Here is a 20846-nt window from a genome sequence, read left to right as displayed (position 1 = left end):
TTTGTTTGTTTGTTCTTTCATTCGTTCTGTCGTTCGTTTGTTCATTCCACCTAACATTTGTTTGTTCTTTCACTTGTTCTGTCGTTCGTTTGTTTGTTCATTCTACCTACCGTTTGTTTGTTTTCTTTCATTTGTTCATTCATTCTATCTATCGTTTGTTCTACTTATCGTTCGTTCTACCATTCTGTTGTTTGATCTATCTATCTATCTATCTATCTATCTATCTATCTATCTATCTATCTATCTATCTATCTATCTATCTATCTATCTATCTATCTGTCTATCTATCATTTGTTTGTTCTATAGTTTGTTTGTTCATTCTTTCATTCATTCTGTTGTTTGTTTGTTCACTTGTTCTGTCATTCGTTTGTTTGTTCATTCTACCTACCGTTTGTTTGTTCTTTCATTCGTTCTGTCGTTCGTTTGTTTGTTCATTCTACCTACCATTTGTTTGTTCTTTCTTTCATTTGTTCATTCATTCTATCTATCGTTTGTTCTACTTATCGTTCATTCTACCATTCTGTTGTTTGATCTATCTATCTATCTATCTATCTATCTATCTATCTATCTATCTATCTTTTGTTTGTTCTATAGTTCGTTTGTTCGTTCTTTCATTCGTTCTGTCGTTTGTTTGTTTGTTCATTTGTTCTGTCGTTCCTTTGTTCATTCTACCTACCATTTGTTTGTTCTTTCATTCGTTCTGTCGTTCGTTTGTTTGCTCATTCTACCTACCATTTGTTTGTTCTTTCTTTCATTTGTTCATTCTATCGTTTGTTCTACTTATCGTTCATTCTACCATTCTGTCGTTTGTTCGTTCTATCTATCGTTCCTTCTATGTTTCTATCATTTGTTCGTTCTATAGTTTGTTTGTTCGTTCTATTGTTTGTTTTTTCGTTTGTTCAATTGTTTGTTCATTCGTTCTATCTATCGTTTGTTTGTTCTACTTTTCGTTTGTTCGTTCTATCTGTTGTTCGTTTGTTCATTCTATAGTTTGTTCATTCTGTCGTTCGTTCTGTCGTTTTTTGTTCATTCTATCTATCGTTTGCTCATTCTTTCATTTGTTCAGTCATTTGTTCATTTGTTCTGTCTATTATTTGTTTGTTCTACTTAACATTTGTTCTACCAATCTGTCATTTGTTCGTTCTATAGTTTGTTTGTACGTTCATTTGTTTGTTCATTTTATCATTTAATTCTTTCGTTTATTCAGTCGTTTGTTCATTCATTCTATCTCATTTGTGCATCTACTTATCGTTTTTCGTTCTATCTGTCATTCGTTTGTTCTACCTATCTATTGTTTGTTCATTCTATAGATTGATTGTTTGTTCGTTCATTTGTTTGTTTTATTGTTTTTTTGTTCGTTCTTTCATTTGTTCAGTCATTTGTTCATTCATTCTATCTATCCTTTGTTCGTTCATTCGTTTGTTTTATTGTTCTTTTTTGTTCGTTCTTTCATTTGTTCATTCATTCTATCTATCGTTTGTTTGTTCGTTCATTCGTTTGTTTTATTGTTCTTTTTTGTTTGTTCTTTCATTTGTTCAGTCATTTGTTCATTCATTCTATCTATCCTTTGTTTGTTCGTTCATTCGTTTGTTTTATTGTTCTTTTTTTGTTCGTTCTTTCATTTGTTCATTCATTCTATCTATCGTTTGTTTGTTCGTTCACTCGTTTGTTTTATTGTTCTTTTTTGTTCGTTCTTTCATTTGTTCATTCATTCTATCTATCGTTTGTTTGTTCGTTCATTCGTTTGTTTTATTGTTCTTTTTTGTTCGTTCTTTCATTTGTTCATTCATTCTATCTATCCTTTGTTTGTTCGTTCATTCGTTTGTTTTATTGTTCTTTTTTTGTTCGTTCTTTCATTTGTTCATTCATTCTATCTATCGTTTGTTTGTTCGTTCACTCGTTTGTTTTATTGTTCTTTTTTGTTCGTTCTTTCATTTGTTCATTCATTCTATCTATCCTTTGTTTGTTCGTTCATTCGTTTGTTTTATTGTTCTTTTTTTGTTCGTTCTTTCATTTGTTCATTCATTCGATCTATCCTTTGTTTGTTCGTTCATTCGTTTGTTTTATTGTTCTTTTTTTGTTCGTTCTTTCATTTGTTCATTCATTCTATCTATCCTTTGTTTGTTCGTTCATTCGCTTGTTTTATTGTTCTTTTTTGTTCGTTCTTTCATTTGTTCATTCATTCTATCTATCGTTTGTTTGTTCGTTCATTCGTTTGTTTTATTGTTCTTTTTTGTTCGTTCTTTCATTTGTTAATTCATTCTATCTATCGTTTGTTTGTTCGTTCATTTGTTTGTTTTATTGTTCTTTTTTGTTTGTTCTTTCATTTGTTCAGTCATTTGTTCATTCATTCTATCTATCGTTTGTTCTACTTATTGTTCCTTTTTTCTGTTTATCTATCATTCGTTCTCCCTATCTATTGTTTGTTCGTTCGATATTTCGTTTGTTCATTGTATTTAGTTTCTCTTCATCTTTTTGATATTCTGGACCATAGTAGCAGGGATTTGTTGTGCTTTCTGTATGAGAGCAGCATCGTCAGTGTGTGACGTTTGTGAGGTGTGGATGGACTGATTGTTGTGTTTTAGTGGAGTTTTCTTGGTTTGGTGTTTTTTCTCCAGCACTTACACTCATTCTCATGCCCTGAGCTCGATCTCAGCATCGTTCGCGTTCTGTCTCTCCTCGTCCCAGTTTTCTCTCGCACTCCTCCTCTCTTCTAGAGCGCTGACCTCCAGGATGTTGTTGAAGGAGGTCACGGCTGTGGGTTTCCTCCTCGTTTGGTTCCTTCCATAAAGCTTTTGCTTGTTATTTGGGCTGTTCACACGTGATTTCCTGTGTTAACATCACCCTGGGTTATTTTCTACCAGTTTCACACTGTTCATTTAATAATCTGGGTTAATAGTTAATTGCCAGTTTTGAGATTTTACACTGTAGTTTCATAAACCCTGATTTAATATTATTATTATTATTATTACTAATATTTCTTGCTTATTTAGGATTATTGATCAAACCATTAAAGCTGCAGTCCGTAAGTTTTGCCTCTTTGTCGCCATCTCTGTTTGAAACCTGCATTTGCAGAATTATTGTGCATCGAGGGTTGTGCATCGCTCCTCGGCGCGGATGAATCTAATGTTTGCTGTCAGTCACCTCACCGGTGTGGATACTGTACTTCGGAATCACAGATTATAGTCTTGGAAGTTTGACCAATATAAGAATTTTCACCGGAAAATGTCATCTGAACAAGTAAGTAACAAATCTGCCACCTTTGTTCTGACCAACTAAGGGAAAAAAAGCATGACAATAAATTGTGCTACCAATGGTGATTAAATATAATGATTGCTTATAGCTCATATCACATCAAACTCTGCAAATTATTATTATTGTTATACTTTGTTTTCAAATTGTCAGTTAACATCTGCATTGTGTGACTACGTGTATTTAGTGTGTATTAGCGTTACCTGTAGATTTCAATTTCTGTACAGTCTAATCTAATGTTAATTTGTCATACCATACAATCCACCATCAAAATAAGTTTAATTATTCCAGCTGCTGTGAGAAAAGATGCCACCTCACATGTGATATAGCCTACTAGCTGGGACTCCTTCTTTATGACGAATGGCTGCACGAATTTCCCTCAAAAACCCACCAGTACCATTCAGATTAAAAACAATTATTACAAGCTTACCGTTGTGAATCAGGCTAAGGTAAGGAGATAGTTTTGAACACTGGCTGGTTATATACTTGCTTTGGTAAAAAATTGATATTGTTACGGACAGCAGCTTTAAGTATATGACAAGCATGTTATAGTAGTTTTAAATCAAATCGTAAATGTTTGTATACATTTTGGCATGTAAATCCACTCTAGTTATCACAACAAACAGGAGAAAATGCATGCTGGAGTATTAAACATTATTTTTAACTGTTTTATGATGCTGAAACTAAACAGTGCATAAATATTTTACATCATAAGCAATGATCCAGTAAGCATTAATGATTTATGTTTGGCTGTATGTTGCTTGAATACTCTTTATCTTTAGCACAAGAAAAGCAGGGCTAACTAGCTCTGAATCATAAGCCAGGGTCAAAAGTGGCCTTTAACTTGGAAAACCCTCTTCATGATTATCCTCTTACATACAGTTGAGCATGTAGGTTGTGCATTAGTATTCAAGGAAGTTGTGCATTTTTGAATCTCCACTATTTTAGCATATTTCATTCACTTTGTTCACTGCAGGAGATCTATCTGCTTCACATGTGCTAGTGTGGTTTTTGTAGGACAACATGATGTGTTAATTTTAGCAACACTGGTCTCTCTGGTGCCTTTCTTTTCATGTTGATAAATACTGTAACGTGCGCCTGTATTATTCTGATATGCGTCCTCGCATCTGGATTGTTTTGACAAATTTAAAGTCTGACTTTCGTAATAGCAGCAGGAGATATTTGACACTGAATTGATGTAAGATGATGGTTGATAACGATTCTGCATGTCACATGCTCAGTAAAGGGCTGTTCCTGGATGTGACTTGGTTTATTAAGAATGTTTGGCTTTTTTTGAATAGATGGAGGTTTGCTTTAACTTTTAATAAGTCTTCAGAATTATGATTAAATGTGTGCATTTAAATAAAAATGGAATAAGTGGAAATATAAACTCCTAGTTTAAATAGATCTGTTTACCTCTAAGGTCTTTCTTTATTATGTAAATTACAATATAGTATATACACTACTGGTCAAAAGTTTGGGGTTAGTAAGATTTTTAATTTTTTTTTTAAGAAATAATACTTTTATTCAGCAAGGATTCATTAAATTAATCAAAAGTGACAGTAAAAAAGTGCTGTAAAATCGATTAATCGCAATTAATCGTATCTAACACAAAAGTTTATGTATATATATATATATATATATATATATATATATATATATATATATATATGCAATCTACTATATATACATATATGCAAACTACTTAAATATATATATATATATATATATATATATATATATATATATATATATATATATATAAATATAAATTTTATGTTAGATACGATTAATTGCGAACTGTTTTCAACATTGATAATAATCATAAATGTTTCTTGAGCTGCAAATCATCATATTAGAATGATTTCTGAAGGATCATGTGACACTGATTGGAGTAATGATGCTGAAAATTCAGCTTTGATCACAGGAATATATTACATTTTAACATATTTAAACAGAAAACAGTTATTTTAAATTGAAATAACATTTTACAATATTACTGTTTTTACTGTAGATTAAATAAATGCAGCCTTGGTGAGCAGAAGAGACTTCTTTCAAACTTTTGATTGGAAGTGTATATTATTAGGTTGTTGCCTGCATTTGAATGCATTGCAATTGACTGTTATTCATAATAAATCTCTTTATGATCTTCAGGCCTCCCACGTAACACTTCTATCACCTGCAAACAAGTGTACAGATGTCACTCATTTCACTCATTCATGATCTCTGGGGTTTAAAACATCATTGCACCATGAACACTAGCAGGTTCATTATAGAAACAGAAAGTGGTTTTGTGCTTTTCTCAATGGCTCAATCTCACTCTGAGCTCCAGGGAAAGAGTGCAGAAAAAAACAGCAACACATGGTTTAATTGTCCGTTATCTGCGCCGTCATTCTTTTCTAAAGGAGCGATGGCTGGTGAGAGACACAAAGAGCGTGAGCGAAAGGAAGAGACCAATGCCGGACCTGGTTGCTCCACTTCTTTTTAACGGGTTATAAAAGTGGGACAGTCTGTTCCATGGCAGTTCTCCAATTAAAGTTTCTGGGGACCAATTCACTGGAAATATATCTATATTCACCCTGTCCTACATAGGAGGGGGTGGTGCGCTGTGTATGTGAGAGAATGAAGTACAATACGATAGGAGGTGTGTGTAAAAGGGTTTCTTCTTGCAAAAACTGAGCGAGCTGAATGGACGCTTGGACAAATGCGTTAAGTGTGAGTAGGAAAAGCCTTGTAGGTGCTGCATTTTGTTATTTATGTGACACAATACTGTTTTTTTTGGGACTACTAACTAAATTGCATTGGTTTCATGGTGGTATAGTATTATTTCACAGCCCTTGTCTTGTGTCCGGTGTCCTGACAGACTGGTTTCTGCAGTCTCTTTGCTGTTTTCATGACCTGGTCTCGTATCACCGCTCTTCCCGCTTTGTCCTTGGGCTGCTGGTTTCTGTGTGGCGCCTGCGTTACTCTCTCTGAATTGTCTCTAGAGAATGAAATGAGGCCAGTGCTCTATTTTTCCCCACCTGCCCCAGTCAACTGCCAATTATACAGCTGAGAGCTAATCATGCGAGGGAGAAACACTTAACTGCATTCTCATTGGTCCTGTTTTATTAGCCGGTTAATATGCGGGGATTCATGCATAGATAAATATAGTTCTAAAAATCGTTCTAAATGTAAAAGAAAGCCACGCCACAACTATAGCGATAATGGCGCAGAGGAACTACTGTATATCGTTGGAATCACTTTCAGAACTTTTTTTTCCAGCTGATGAACGATAAAAACAACCAGAATCTGATCAAGCATTTAAAGCGAAAGATGACAAACTGCATCGTGTGCTTAGAATAAACAGTGCATTATTGTTTGTTGGTGTGGATGCTAATATAGTTATGGTTATGGTTATTGTTCTTGGTGTGAACGAGCCTTTACATGCTAATGGTTGGAGGATTTTCAACAAACTTCATACAAGTGCAAAATAGTCCAATACAACAGAGCACGGCTGGATTTATACTTGCATTAAAGGCAAACTCTAATGAAAAGACCAGCATGTTGTGTTTTGGATGCTGCAGTAGTGTTCATTTTGTTTAGTCATAGTTTTTGTGATTTGACAAATATCTTTTAATATTTTTAGCTTCTTTTAGTCAATATTTTTTCTTTCGAAACCTCTATAAATTTTTAAAATAAGAGCCACATTGTGTGCTATAAAAATGCAGTTGTGATAAATAGTCACAATCATTTTTTTAACTCGGTTTTATTTCTTATCATTTATTTTCGCACAACTACAACTTTTAAACTTACAATGAGAGACAGCAACTAGCTTCCATAATTTCTAGATTTTTTTTAAACATTGTTAGTATTTTCTTAAGCTCTTGCAGTCTTCCTTTTTAATATTTCAGTATATTTAAATTGTGTAAATAACATTTTTTTTTCCAGTAATTCCATATATACATGTGGAATTACTGAAATTTAATGACTTATATATTTAAAATACAGTCAAACCAAAAATTATTCAGACATTTTTTATATTTTTGATATATTTTTACTAGTGGGTGCAGGACACTATAGTTCATTTATGTAAGTGAGGATAGCAAAATAAAGTAAACTGTGACATATTATACCCAAACATTCTTCATTCAGTGGACTACCAGTAAAAGTAAGATTATTTTTTTCTGACACAGTTTAACTTGAGATCTTGTCATATTTCAACTATATTGAATAAACTGAATTAATGAATAAAATGTTCAAGGTGTCTGAATAAATTTTGGTTTGACTGTATATCCCTCCCTCCCTCCCCAATGGAAGCCTGTATTAGAAACTTGATTTTGACATCACTGTATTTTTATAAATGGAATGAGCAATTGATTTGGATGGTTTGTGAACGAGACCATCTGTGTCTCATTGGCCTGATTCACCCTTGAATTGGCACTCGTGTAACCAGTCAGGTTTCCTAACAGCCTGTTTTAAACAGATATTAGACTCAATGTCAGTCGCCGCAATCTCTTGCTGACTGTCTGATGTATATTGCATATAAAATATGGGAGGTAAACTTTCTTGATCAATCTGATTGGACTTTTTTTCCCATCAGAAACAAAGTTGTGTTTACAAGTTACTGGGTTGATTCAGTGGGTGCTTTTGAGGATGAATTATCACTGGATTTGCCAAATGTTACTAGGTTAAATTTTTGAAAGATATTCAGAGTATTGCTTATTTTGTGGGTTTTTTTTTTTGTATAACCATTCATAGAAACTGCCAAGGCATAATTTACGGTTCCATTTCAAACCAGTCTATTATTGTGTTAATCTATTTCAGATAAATCACTCTTTTACTTTATCATTAGGGAACTGAAAACTCATGCATTTTCAAAGAATGAAGCATGTGGTGTGTTTATCATCTTTGAATGCAGAGATAGATTTTCATAGCAGAAACAATCAATAAAATATTATAGATTCATCAAACAGTCTAAAATCCAAAACCAGATTATTAAAAACCCAAATACAGTTATAATTAAAGCATTGGTAAAATGCTCATTGCACATAGAGATTAGTATAGTATTCCTATAATAATGGGAGTTACTGCAGTATTTACAGTGGGGGAATGTGCTCTTGATGAACCACAAACAGGTTGTGATATTTAAGGTAAATAACCATCTAAAGCTGCGAACAGGTGAATCAGTCACCACGAGCCGTCAGTAATGAGGTGACGGAGATCTCTGGAGGTTTACAGGACAGTTTCTTAATGTGAACGTCACTGACGTCAGTTTCCATTTACAGTATTTACTGTACAGATGACAGGCGTTGAGGAGAGGTGCAGATGTCTTGTGTCTGTGCAGTTATGTTCTTTAAGTGTGTAAAATAAAGCGGAGATAAATCATGCTGACTGAATGCTGATATAAATAAATTCAGTGAGTCAGTTTCCCTCTTGCATGCAATTGAACAACAGTATAATCAGCAGAAATGCTGCGGGTTGATGCTTCACAACTTCAGGACAACGACCTCAATCACATGCTCAATGCAACCAATGTAATCTGTAAGTCAAGTCAATAGATTTGTATAGCACATTTTATAAATGCCTTCCATCACTGATGACACTTATTCAGCACATGCTCGGTAAAGAAAAACAAGTTTAACCGAATCATAATTTTCTTGAATGTCCAGTAGTTTACTATTGCTGTGTTTGAATTTAAATTTAAGATAAAATAAAGTGTTTGTGGGTAAAAGTTAATATGCATGACAGACCATATAACACATACAAGATTTTACAATGGCCATGAGATTGGATAATAATAAAAGCTGATTAAATTGAATAATTTAATCTTTATTTCACTGATGTATCTAGGACTGTTTTTCATTACTGATCAAATATTATTGGGTAACAGGAATTAACCTATTTTATATAATTATAATGTAGGTCCCACTCAAAGCTTTGCTTTAAAGAGGACCTATAGTGCCCCTTTTCACAAGATGTAATATAAGTCTCTGGTGTCTCCAGAATGTGTCTGTGAAGTTTCAGCTCAAAATCCCCCACAGATAATTTATTATAGCTTGTTAAATTTGTCTCTATTTGGGTGTGAGCAAAAACACGTCGTTTTTGTGTGTGTCCCTTTAAATGCAAATGAGCTGCTGCTCCCGGCCCCCTTTCCAGAAGAGGGCGGAGCTTTAACAGCTCACCAACAACAAAGCTGGAGAATCTCACGCAGCCAAAATGAGGATTGTCAGTAACAGTGTTCAGCCTTACATTGTTCAAACCGGAGTCGACACTGATGGAGAGACTCAGGAAGAAGTTACAACTTTTAGACGTTTCTGAACGGTTAGTGGATAAATTTATGTAGTTGCTGTGGAGTTGATTCAGCTCATCCACTAGCATGTGCCGTCATGTTCATCTTTTGTGTTGAATTGACCCTTGTTTGTGAAGCAGTCCGGCGTAAAATGACGGCATGGTAACAACACTCTACTACAACAACTCTTCCTCTTCTCTAAAGCAGCCCAACATGGCCCCGCCCCCTTTGTTGTGTGTTCTCGGGGGCGGGGTTTATGTAAATTTTAGGGTTTGTGATGTCAATAACCCTGGAAGAAGCTCGTTGTAGTCCCTACCATCCGTTTGTTGTAGTTCTTAAACAGAGATTTCTGTAAAAGAAAATATCTCCCTTTGCATTGAACTTTGAGTGTCGCAACTTTCTAACTATTTATTTATCTTCTTTCACAAGAGAACCACAATTATTCCAGTAGCACAAAGGAGTTATGCAACTATTTTATATTGATTATCTTTTCAGGCACACAAATGGGTGGTGAAGAGTAACAGTAACAAACTAAGAGCAATAACATCATCTCGGAGATGCACATGGATGCCACCAGCACATAGAGATTCACAGAGAACAACTAAATCATACTGTAATTTAACCCAAAATCAACTTTCAGTCTTCTGCAAATTGAATCCGGTCTGTTAGCCCTGGAGATAGAGCTGGAGTTAGTTATTTTTAGAAATAAGATGTGGAAAAATTTCCACAGACTGTATTAGCTTGCAGATCTTTATTAAATAAAAGGTTCCAAAGCTTTTTTATTTAAACATACTGATATTTATTATAGATTTGCAGGCTATACATCAGTGTTGTTTGCTACACATTAACTAAGGTGTTGCCAAGGTGTTCTAGGTGGTTTATTACTGGTCTAAAAGATATCCTAGTTTCTAGGTGTGGCTTTATATTGACTGTATATTAACCTGGAATTTATTTTAACATCAAAAGATGAAATGCATCACCCCTCTAATGATTATTTTTTTCCTCTTCAGTCTGTCTAACATTAATGTGGACGCTGATAAGCACCATGAACCAACAGCATAGCATCAACACTTCTTGCTGACACGGTGCTGCAAAGGATGCTAGGAAACACCAAGCGTTTTTTTGGCAGCGCCGAGGACAAAGAGGGCGAGGACGAGGAGGACGAGGAGGAGAGATTGAAGAGAGCGAAACAAAATGGGATGATCGATATGGGAGACAAGGAACATCAGAACCGTGGTGGACGCAAGGCGGATGGATCCAAACCGGCAGCCGTTGTGATTGGATGGCAGAGAGGGGAGAGACAACCGAGGGCTGGCAATGCGGGCCAAAGAGGAATCCCGCATTTGCCCAGTCAGCCGACGCTTTATCATCAGACAACCAATCAGCCGCAGTATCACCCGGTCTTGACCAATCAGCAGGCCCGGCGGCGCATGATGGAGCGGAGCATGACCACGGTCACACCTGTAGAAGACTCGCACCTCGCTGTGATCGTCTTCCGCATCGGCATACCTGATATCAAGCAAACGGTCTGTGCGTTTCTGTTCACACATATTCAGACATACTCACAAACTCTACTAGAGTGGCTGATGATCATTTTGACTACTTTTCGACTTATTCAATTTTGATTCATGTCTACCAATAATAATAATAATAATAATAATGCAAATATGACTTATTATTATTCATAATGTTATTTATAATTAATATTTTATTTTATAGCTGTATATAAATATAAATATTCACAATTATTTTCTTTTTATTTGTTTTTTTAGTTATTGTTGTCAAATAAAGTAAAATAAAATAATTTAAAATTCTATCATAAAATAATATAAATTATAATATAATTGTTTATATATATTCATACAAAAAAAAAAGAAAAAAAAAAGAACATAGGTACCGAAAAGATGCGGGGGGGAGAGTTCTAATTATATTATATTATATTATATTATATTATATTATATTATATTATATTATATTATATTATATTATATTATATTATATCACTATCTGAAATTAATTGATTCATTGAGAGTGGTGTGACAATGGTAATCATTACATCGGACAAAAAAAAAAAAAAAAACTTAACTAATGCAAGAATAGTGATGGTGGGTGAGTGGTGGTAATGGTGATGACAATGGTAATAAATGGGCATACACACCCACACACCCACACCCACACACACACACACCCAGACACGCACACACTTATACATTTACACATTTTTATTTCACTTCTGGAATTATGGAACTACTAGTATATATATATATATAATATAAATATAATGTAAAATTCTAATTTAGTATTAATTTAAATCTAATTTATTTTTTAAATTTAATAATGATGATAATATTTTATTTTTATAGTTGTATATGTTTGTTTAGTTATTATTTTCATTAGCATTATTATTTTTATGGTTATTATACTTATTCATAATTCATATTTTATTTTTTATAGCTGTAATGTAGTTTTTGTCATTTTTATTATTATTAAGATTGTTAGTCTTATATGTATTATTATTATAAAAATATAATATAAAATTCTATTATTAATAATAATGATAATAATAATATTTTATTTTTATAGTTGTATATGATTTTTTTAGTTATGATGATTATTATTATTATTATTATTATTATTATGGTTAATATACATATTCATAATTAATGTTTTATTTTTATAGCTGTAATGTAGATTTTTTGTTGTTTTTGTTATTAAGATTATTATTCTTATAAATATGTATTATTATTATTATTATTATAAAAATGCAATATAAAATTCTATTATTAATAATGCTAATATTTTATTTGTATAGTGATATATGATTTATGAATTTTAGTTATTATTGTCATCAGTTTTTATTATTATACATATTTATTATTAATATATTTTTATAGCTGTATTGTAGATTTTTTGTTGTTTTTGTTATTATTAAGGTTATTATTCTTATAAATATGTGTTATTATTAAATTAATAATTTATTTTTATAGTTGTAATGTTTTAAATTATTATTTTAATTAATCTAAGTTTTAATTATGTAAAATAAATAGACAATTTAAAATTGATTCTGCATATTGGTAATTGGGCACTTAAAATAATTTGGCATTTGAGCTGTTTGTTGAAAATGCAATATTGGTCAGTCTGTAATTTTCCTTGACAGCACTGAGATATTAATGGAGTGCAAATGAAGACTTCTTCTGAATTCTCCTGCTTCTCAGATGATTCTCAAGAGAAAAATACTCCAGTAATCTCACGTGTCTCCTCTAGAGTTTCAGAAATAATGTCTCAGATTTGCTAAGACACTAAAGTCTGTAATCAAAATTCAAATATCTCAGTATTAATATTTATGAAATGTTGCTGTCTCCTTTGCTAAATTAACGTCTGATGTTCACATGTCAGTCATAAACACACACACACACAAACTGAATAACAGTAAATGTTCATAATGAGTTTCTGAAAGCTTCAAAGAAACACACACACTTTAATATACTCTGGATCTATTGTGTCTCCCAAGGCTATCGTGGGAGAGATTGAGACATTAAGAGAAAATTAAAAAATAAGTTAATTCAGGTGGAGAAAAAGGGGCAACATGGGAATCCTTAGTGAAAGAATATTTAGTGCATTTGTATATTAGTGTGTATGAAGCTATTCTGGGGAAATTTTAAATAAACACACACACTGAGCTTGAGCTTCCTCTCATGATTTGTGTGGGAGTTCTGACCTGATTTAATGTCAAAATCACTCTCATCTAAACTCATCTAAACTCCTGACTCAATTAGCAGCTCACTTAACATTCTCAATCGCGGCACATTAACAGTCCCCAGATGAAGCAGCATGCTAACACTCACTCTTCACGGTTATGAAGTTTTGCTGTTGGATTTTAATATGCAGGATGGTTTATTGTTTGCAGTATGTCAGATGTTAGTTTTAAAGCTTTTGAAAGGGCTTGTAAAAATGATTGTTCAAATGCAAACAAAACAGAAGCTCTTTTGTGTCATTTTAAATTCATTTTCAACAGGTGTCAGTACAAAATGTTTAATCTTTGACATGTTGTTGTGCACCACAGAAAATTATTGCAGCTTGTCCTTCAGGTTGCACACTTTGCCTGTAAACCCTCCAGAATGCCTTTCCCATAGACATCCATTGTAAGTGCAATTTACTGTGAACATGACTTTTGTCGAAATGAAGGTCTGTGGTGAATGACAGCACGTCACAGATGCCGTCAATAAATCTGAAGTTGTTTTGAACCTTAAATCCAGTTCAATCTGTTGTTCTTCACTCTCTCTCAAACCTGTTTTCTCTCTCGCCGTCTGTAGAAGTGTTTGCGGTTTGATCCCGACTCAAGCGTTTGGAGTGCGAAGCAGCAGATTATTTGTTCTCTCAGCGAGTCGTTGTGGGACGTTTACAATTACGGCCTCTTCCAGCCAGCTGGAGACGGACGAGATGCCAAGTTCCTGGAGGAGGAGCGCTTGCTTAGAGAGTTTTCCCAGTCCCTGGAGAAGGGAGTGCCCTACCTAGAGGTGCTGTAGCGAATATTAGATCACAGGCTCACAAACACTAGACAACATCACCCAGAATGCCCCTGAATCTCATAACCTTCTGCACAGACATACCTTAAATCTTGGCTGCAAAAAAAGCTGGAACATTTCAATCGTTAATGGCCTGGAAAAAATGGTACAGGTCATTTAACTCATGTTGAGCCTATAGGGGCAAGTTGTCACAAGAGAAACCTGCTGTTAACATAAACCTAACAATACTTCAAAAGTATGTTAATTTCAACATTTACTAATAAATTATTACAATTCAAAAGTTGTACATATGTTAATGTTATTTCATGGAGTTGAGCTAACACAAACCATCAATGAATAATTGTATTTTAATTAATGTTATTAAGATTAATAAATAATGTATTGCACACTTATAGTTTATATTAGTTAATGCATTCATTAAATTAACTACCGTGAACTTATTGTAAAGTGTTACTGAATACCTTAATGAAAAATTATGAAATGATAAAAAAGATAATTACTTGTGTTTAAACTATATTACAGTTTTTGTAATGGCATTTCAGCACAATTTAAATATTAAAATAGTTACAGTATAAAAAATGGACTAAACTATCAAACTTTTGTTTGTTTGTCAGAAACTGCATTTTATACATTAAAGTTTAACGGATATAAAAAAAACACATTAAGGTAAAACACTTTTTTCACATTTATGAAAAATTCACATCTAGAGAAAATGATTCAATATTTCAATGTGGTCATTTTTATTACAGTTTCAGATTTGCACAGTTTAGTTCTTGTTTCTCAGAACTTGTGAACTGAGCAAGCTTTAACCAGTTTCCCTCTATTCCTCCCTCTCTTCCTTGTTTCTTTAACCCACAGTTCAGATATAAGACACGGGTCTACAAACAGACAAACTTGGATGAGAAACAACTAGCGAAGCTGCACACCAAGGTAAATACTGGACAAAAATATTAATATCCACCAAAAACACATCTTGTATAATTATAGGAACTGCCAGCAAAAATGAAATATCCAGTAGAGACGGATGTGTTGTGGATGAACACACTAAAGGAAGGAGATGAAATGTCTGTGTGTGTCTCCCTCTGCAGGCCAATCTGAAGAAGTTCCTGGATTATGTTCACGGTGGAGCTGTGGAGAAATTGAGTAAAGCTCTGGATAAAGGACTGGATCCGAACTACCACGACACTGAGAGCGGAGGTGAGACACACGGACAACTTAAACTATGTGAAGGGTCATGAATCCTTTGGGAGTCTCCAAATGGTAATTTTGAAAATATGCCAAAACAAACCCTTAAATGCAGCTTGCAGAAAAGAGATTTTTTTGTAGTGCTTTAATTATATAAACTCCTGAGTATGAAATTTCAAATGAGAAAAAAAAGTGCAATCATTTTATTTGGACAGTCAATGTGGTTTTGATCTAGATTGCATATATGATGTAGTAGATGTAGATGGAGAATGTTTAAAGCTTTGACATTTTCAGTTCTGGTGAGCGTCATTGTGTCAGAATCGTCTCATTTCATTGACCTTAAACTCAACGCTCATTATGCTCCTCTGAGTCTATTTTCATCATCTGTCATGCTTTTTCATTGAACGGATGCTTTTTATTTGATGTGATGTCCAGCGCACTAATTTCACTGATGCTTAGAATAAGCAAGAGTTCAGTATCTCGCTCACAGGCAGTATGACGTCACAGTAAGGCTGCAGCTCATTGGTCACTTCTAACCGAGACAATCCTTTTATTTTTGCCATTTAGTATGCCGCCTGTTATTCTTAAGTAAAGCTGTTCTTCTGTTGCTGTGTAATGTTTTCATCTGTCTCTCAGAGACGCCTCTGACTCTGGCGGTTCAGGGGAGTCTGAGCGTGGAAGGGATTCGTGTCCTGGTGCTGAACGGCGCTCATGTGGATTTCAGATCCAGAGATGGACTCACGCCCCTCCACAAAGCAGTCAGAGCGCACAACCAATCCGCACTGATGGTACAAACACATGCAGTTCATTGAACAAAATGCATTTAAACATTTTAAGTAGTTTTTTCTCTCTTAAAATGCCCCTGTTATGCTATTTTAAAGTTCCTAATGTTGTTTTGGAGTCTCCTACAATAGGTTTACATGCATCCAAGAACAAAAAAAACACTTTAATTTTATCATAATATTTTTTTTTTTTTTTTGCCACAATGTCTAAATCGGTTTGATCAAGGATTCCGTCTCTAAACCCCTCCTTTCCTAGAGTCTGCTCTGCTCTGATTTGTCAGATGGCCCAGTCTGTTGTGATTGGTCGGCCGCTTACAGCGTGTTTCGGAAACCAAACACTATTACCATAACTGAATTTCAGCTTCAAATCTTCTTCAGCACTTGATACACAGTGATACAAACAGTTACAGTGCCGTCGGTTTTACCGTATCAATTCCAGCGCGAGTCCTCATCCAGTGGATTTTCTTTCACTGCGCAGAAAACAGCGTCTTCTCAACATGTCAACAACACAAAGCAAACTCTTCTAAGCTACAGCTACAGTGTTTGAGGGCGGGGCAAAGTAGACGTTGTTCATGGGCAGCCAATGAAGACCATAGGCTGGCATTATGCAGTTTTGTCACAAACCTACGTAGGTTCGAGCAGGAAGTGAAACTGGAATGACTGACGACTCGTTTCAGTCAGTTCAGAATCGCTTCTTTCAATAACTCCATTTATCTTTGATCTTTGAAACTTTGCAGACCATAAACGGATATATTTCACATTACATGAAATGTAATATCTGAAAACGCATAACAGGGGTGCTTTAAAATAAGTTTTACACCTAAAAATTCATGATCATGATCATGACCAGCTAAATACTTTGTTTTTATCTCCATAACCTTTCATTTGCAGAAGAAATTTATGGTGACAAATGCAAAATATTGATTTGTCCATCTGTAATGGGTTTTTTTGTAAATCTTAATGTGCATAACTCTTCATTTCCATCCCATCTTTCAGGCTCTGCTGTCTTTGGGTGCTTCTCCGGACTATCGAGACCGCTGTGGTCTGACGCCGCTGTACCACTCGGTGCTGACAGGGGGCGACACGTCCTGTTGTGAAACTCTGCTGTACTATGGAGCACGACTTGGAGTCAGAGATGAGAACGGCTGGGACGAGTCACACCAGGTGTGCGTCACTAGTTTACAGTCTTAAACACAAGGGAATAATGAATATGTGAGATTATGGATTCTTTGTGTGCATGCATGTGTCCGTTTCAGTGGATTTTTGTTTATATTCACATATCATTCTCTCTTTTTTTTTGGTTCTCTTTTCATTTCTCTATGTGGCTGCTCAATTTCCACTTTAAATCAGTCAACATCCCTACATTTCTCTTTCTAAGGCCAAACTGTGGTCCTATTGCACACATTAAAATCTATAATAGAAAAATGTTTTGCAACATTAGATGACTATAGAAATCGTAGCCTTAAGCATTCAAATGTGGAATTTTTAAATGTTTGAATTTTTAAAAATTCAAATAGTGCTTTAATAACGACATTTTCCCATCAGTTTCTCATGCTCTTTGCCCTTGTGATTCTAAACACCTGCACATACTTGTGTGTTTCATCCTGGTCATCACTGAGTGTCTGTATTCGTAAGCAGCTAGACTCTGTTTGTCCTCTGTTGAAGATGTTTTTCCTCACTCATCAGGTGTCAGATGGTGGGATTCCTCAACCTTTGTCCTTTAACCTTATTATACACAGGGCACTGTATTATACACAGACAAAATGTCAAAATGAAAAATGTAATGGATAGAAAATTAAAAATGATCAAAACAATGCTAAATAAACGAGAAATGCTTCTTTCCTATCGTTTGTTGTGGACATGCACCTGATCAAAATCTACAGTATTCACTGAATAAACTTAATACAGCACAGTCAGGGCCGCGTTATCCTAATGGGCAACATGGGCTGCAGCCCAGGGCCCCGAACGCTGGGGGGGCCCCGAGACAATCCTCTTTTGCGTTTTAAAACGAATCGTCGTCACACACCTGAATCAAGAGTCACGGGCGCAGCGGACACGCACGCAGGAATACAACCAGGACAGTGTCGTGGCGTCTGGGTATGCACGTGCATATGGGCCTGGGTGGATTGGTGCCCCGCTATTACAGGCTTAACACCAAGGTATATTTCGGGCGTTCGCATCGCGTAATTTTCGTCATCAGGAGAGTTTGTGGTCGTCCGAACTCCCCGTCCGCGTGCAGCCCAATTTTCGTGATGGCACGGACCGTGTGTGTACACTACAACAGCCCATGCGAGAGTTAATTGAGTGATTGAAAACAAAAGTCCACTAGATAGTGCGCAGAGTACACGCCGAACGCATCTTTCCGCAGCCACATACTTTTAAAGGCTCGCACGCTCATATGTGCGCGACACAGAAGCCGTGTGCATGTTCATAAAAATGAAGCATAATATAAAAAATGTTGTCAATAACTTGCTAAAGCCTATCTATGTTAAATGTTACTACTAAAATCATTAAGAAGCTGAATAAATTGACAAAGAAAGGGTCCATACAATGTCTTAACGATGATCTATTGCATGACCGTCATTTTTAAAGTGGGTTTCTGAAACTTATGCATGCAGTAATGTAAGTAGTACAGAATTTTAAATGAGTCATATTGGTTTTCATAAAAAGAAAAAGAAAAAGAAAAAGAAAAGAAAAAACGCTACATCTGCACATTTTAAGATACTGCACAAGATGTGAATAAATGTAACTTGTACACTCGTTGGGGTGGATACGTTTTATTCAACGAAATAAAATGCACATAAAATGTGATGGAAACATATTTAGAGAAGAAACTAACAGTACATTTATTAGGTATAAAACGTGCATTAAAAAAAGTCTGTGACAATAATTAATCAACTAGAATAATCTTCAGACACATCGCATCTGAAATGATGATATGACCATTCTGAAATTCCAAAGCCAGAGTCGAATCGGTCGAATTTAAACTTGGACTTGTTAAAAAGCCTTTTTTAATTTTAATTTTATTTTTTACATTTTTAGATCAGCAATGCAAAGTCATAATGATGGAGGAGTGCACATGAGCCTACTGTAGTAGACTACAGTTGTTGTCAATCATAGAAAAGTTTTTACCATTTTTGTCTGCATGTTTTAAATTGATAATATCTTATTCATATTAAAATCTTCGGACTCATTCGCATAAGACGCGCGATTATGGATGTCAAGGGGGAGGGGGGCCTTTGCGATCGTTAGCCCAGGGCCCCGCGAAGGCTTAACGCAGCACTGAGCACAGTAAGTACTAGTGAATTATTAGCTGCCAAGAAGAGTTAAACTATTAAAAATAATTTTTGTTAATTGAAGTGTTGCTTTGGCCGCTAACTAAGATGAAGTGCAAAAAAAAAACTGAAGCACCTAGCCAATTAAAATAAAGTTAATCAAATATATTAAAGGTGCTATGACTCGAGAGATCAAATTTGCTTTGATCTTTTGTCACATAAGAGATCTTTGTACCATTAAAACATCCTGCAAGTTTAATAGCGTCAAACGTCCTCCTCATTATTAACAAAGCATTTATGTTCTCAAGCTCCCAAAATGGCTTGTTTTGATATTGTGGGATCTGTATGCACGCCTCCAGAGCAAGACATCGACGAATAGTTATGCATCATCACACCATATTCCCCGCCCACTGGCATTCAGTTGCTCAATGGCTGACATTTGCCTACACCGGATGTGAGCGTCGCGTCAAAAGCAAATAGAAGCCATTATAATCACTGATGTTGTCCATACTGGTCTGTAAATGATGGTTTTATATGGATAATATTTTCAAAACACGTGTGCAAAACAAACAAACAAACAAAATCCATGTAAACTAACAAAACTAAGAGAAATGACACACTTAAATTAAAACTAAAACTGAAAATATAAAAATAAGGGCTAATTCAAAACATCTATAATAGTATAGAAATAATAGTAAAACAACACTGCTGCTGAAAGTATCAAAATTCAAGATTGTTGTGTCAGGTTGTACATACGGTCTAATGTGAAATCCTCTGATTTAGCAGATGTTTTTAACCGAAGCATCTTCCAGTACTTACTACAGTACAGTTCATGTCCCCCTGGAGCAACCTGGAGTTAAGTGCTTTGCTTCAAGGCACAACAGTGATAGTTTACTGCTAACAACCTTCCAGCACATCAACCCTGAGATATAACCACTACACCACCGGTGTTATGAGACTCACAGATGTGCACCTGAAACTACATGAATCCCCACCACCCAATCACGGTTAAGCACATGAAAGCCTTCAACAAATGGAGAACAACGTCTAGGTGCTTTTGAATCAGCTTTCAGACGCTGTCCATAGTCTTCCCCTGTCTCTCTCTCTGTGTCTCTCTCCATAGATCAGACATGAAGAGACGTTTGGAGAGGTTGAAGTTCACAGGTACCCATCTCTCATCTCTCATTTCATTCATCATCTTCTAATGTCTGTCCTTGCTTGATATTAAACAAAAGGTTCTCTTGTTAATTCTCTCCTCTCTTTTCTGAACCTCTTTGTGCACAAATATATGAATACGGTTTCTTTTCCCCAATTCACAACCACCTACCTGCCATTACCCACACACACCATGATACGACTCCCACAACACCCTGAGAGCCCAGTGATTATATATATATATATATCTCTTGAATTAAGGCAGAGATTTAATTCTGAGCTTCTGGCACATAAGAAGAACTTTTTTAGGATTTAGGAGAAATTTAATGAAGTTCAAACACACAACATGGGCTTTTTAATGTCCAGTACTGAATATCTAGAGAGCAGAGCAGGGTTATTG

General features: G+C 35.0%; 1 protein-coding gene across 11 annotated transcripts in view; it reads left to right on the top strand.

Moving 5' to 3' along the window:
- LOC125257439 (SH3 and multiple ankyrin repeat domains protein 1) overlaps positions 1-20846 on the top strand; it is a 62267-nt gene that overhangs the window by 11629 nt on the left and 29792 nt on the right. For all 11 annotated transcript variants that reach the window (XM_048173775.1, XM_048173779.1, XM_048173780.1 and 8 more), the window contains 6 exons: positions 10534-11049; positions 13837-14040; positions 14908-14979; positions 15138-15246; positions 15871-16022; positions 17013-17180. In XM_048173775.1, the coding sequence (XP_048029732.1) occupies positions 10621-11049; positions 13837-14040; positions 14908-14979; positions 15138-15246; positions 15871-16022; positions 17013-17180 (1134 nt within the window). In that variant the 5' untranslated portion in view covers positions 10534-10620. The remainder of the gene's footprint in view (positions 1-10533; positions 11050-13836; positions 14041-14907; positions 14980-15137; positions 15247-15870; positions 16023-17012; positions 17181-20846) is intronic.

Source organism: Megalobrama amblycephala, linkage group LG22 (genome assembly GCF_018812025.1).
Source record: "Megalobrama amblycephala isolate DHTTF-2021 linkage group LG22, ASM1881202v1, whole genome shotgun sequence".
NCBI classification, from domain to species: Eukaryota; Metazoa; Chordata; class Actinopteri; order Cypriniformes; family Xenocyprididae; genus Megalobrama; species Megalobrama amblycephala.
This window is presented reverse-complemented; position numbering and strand designations above follow the sequence as displayed.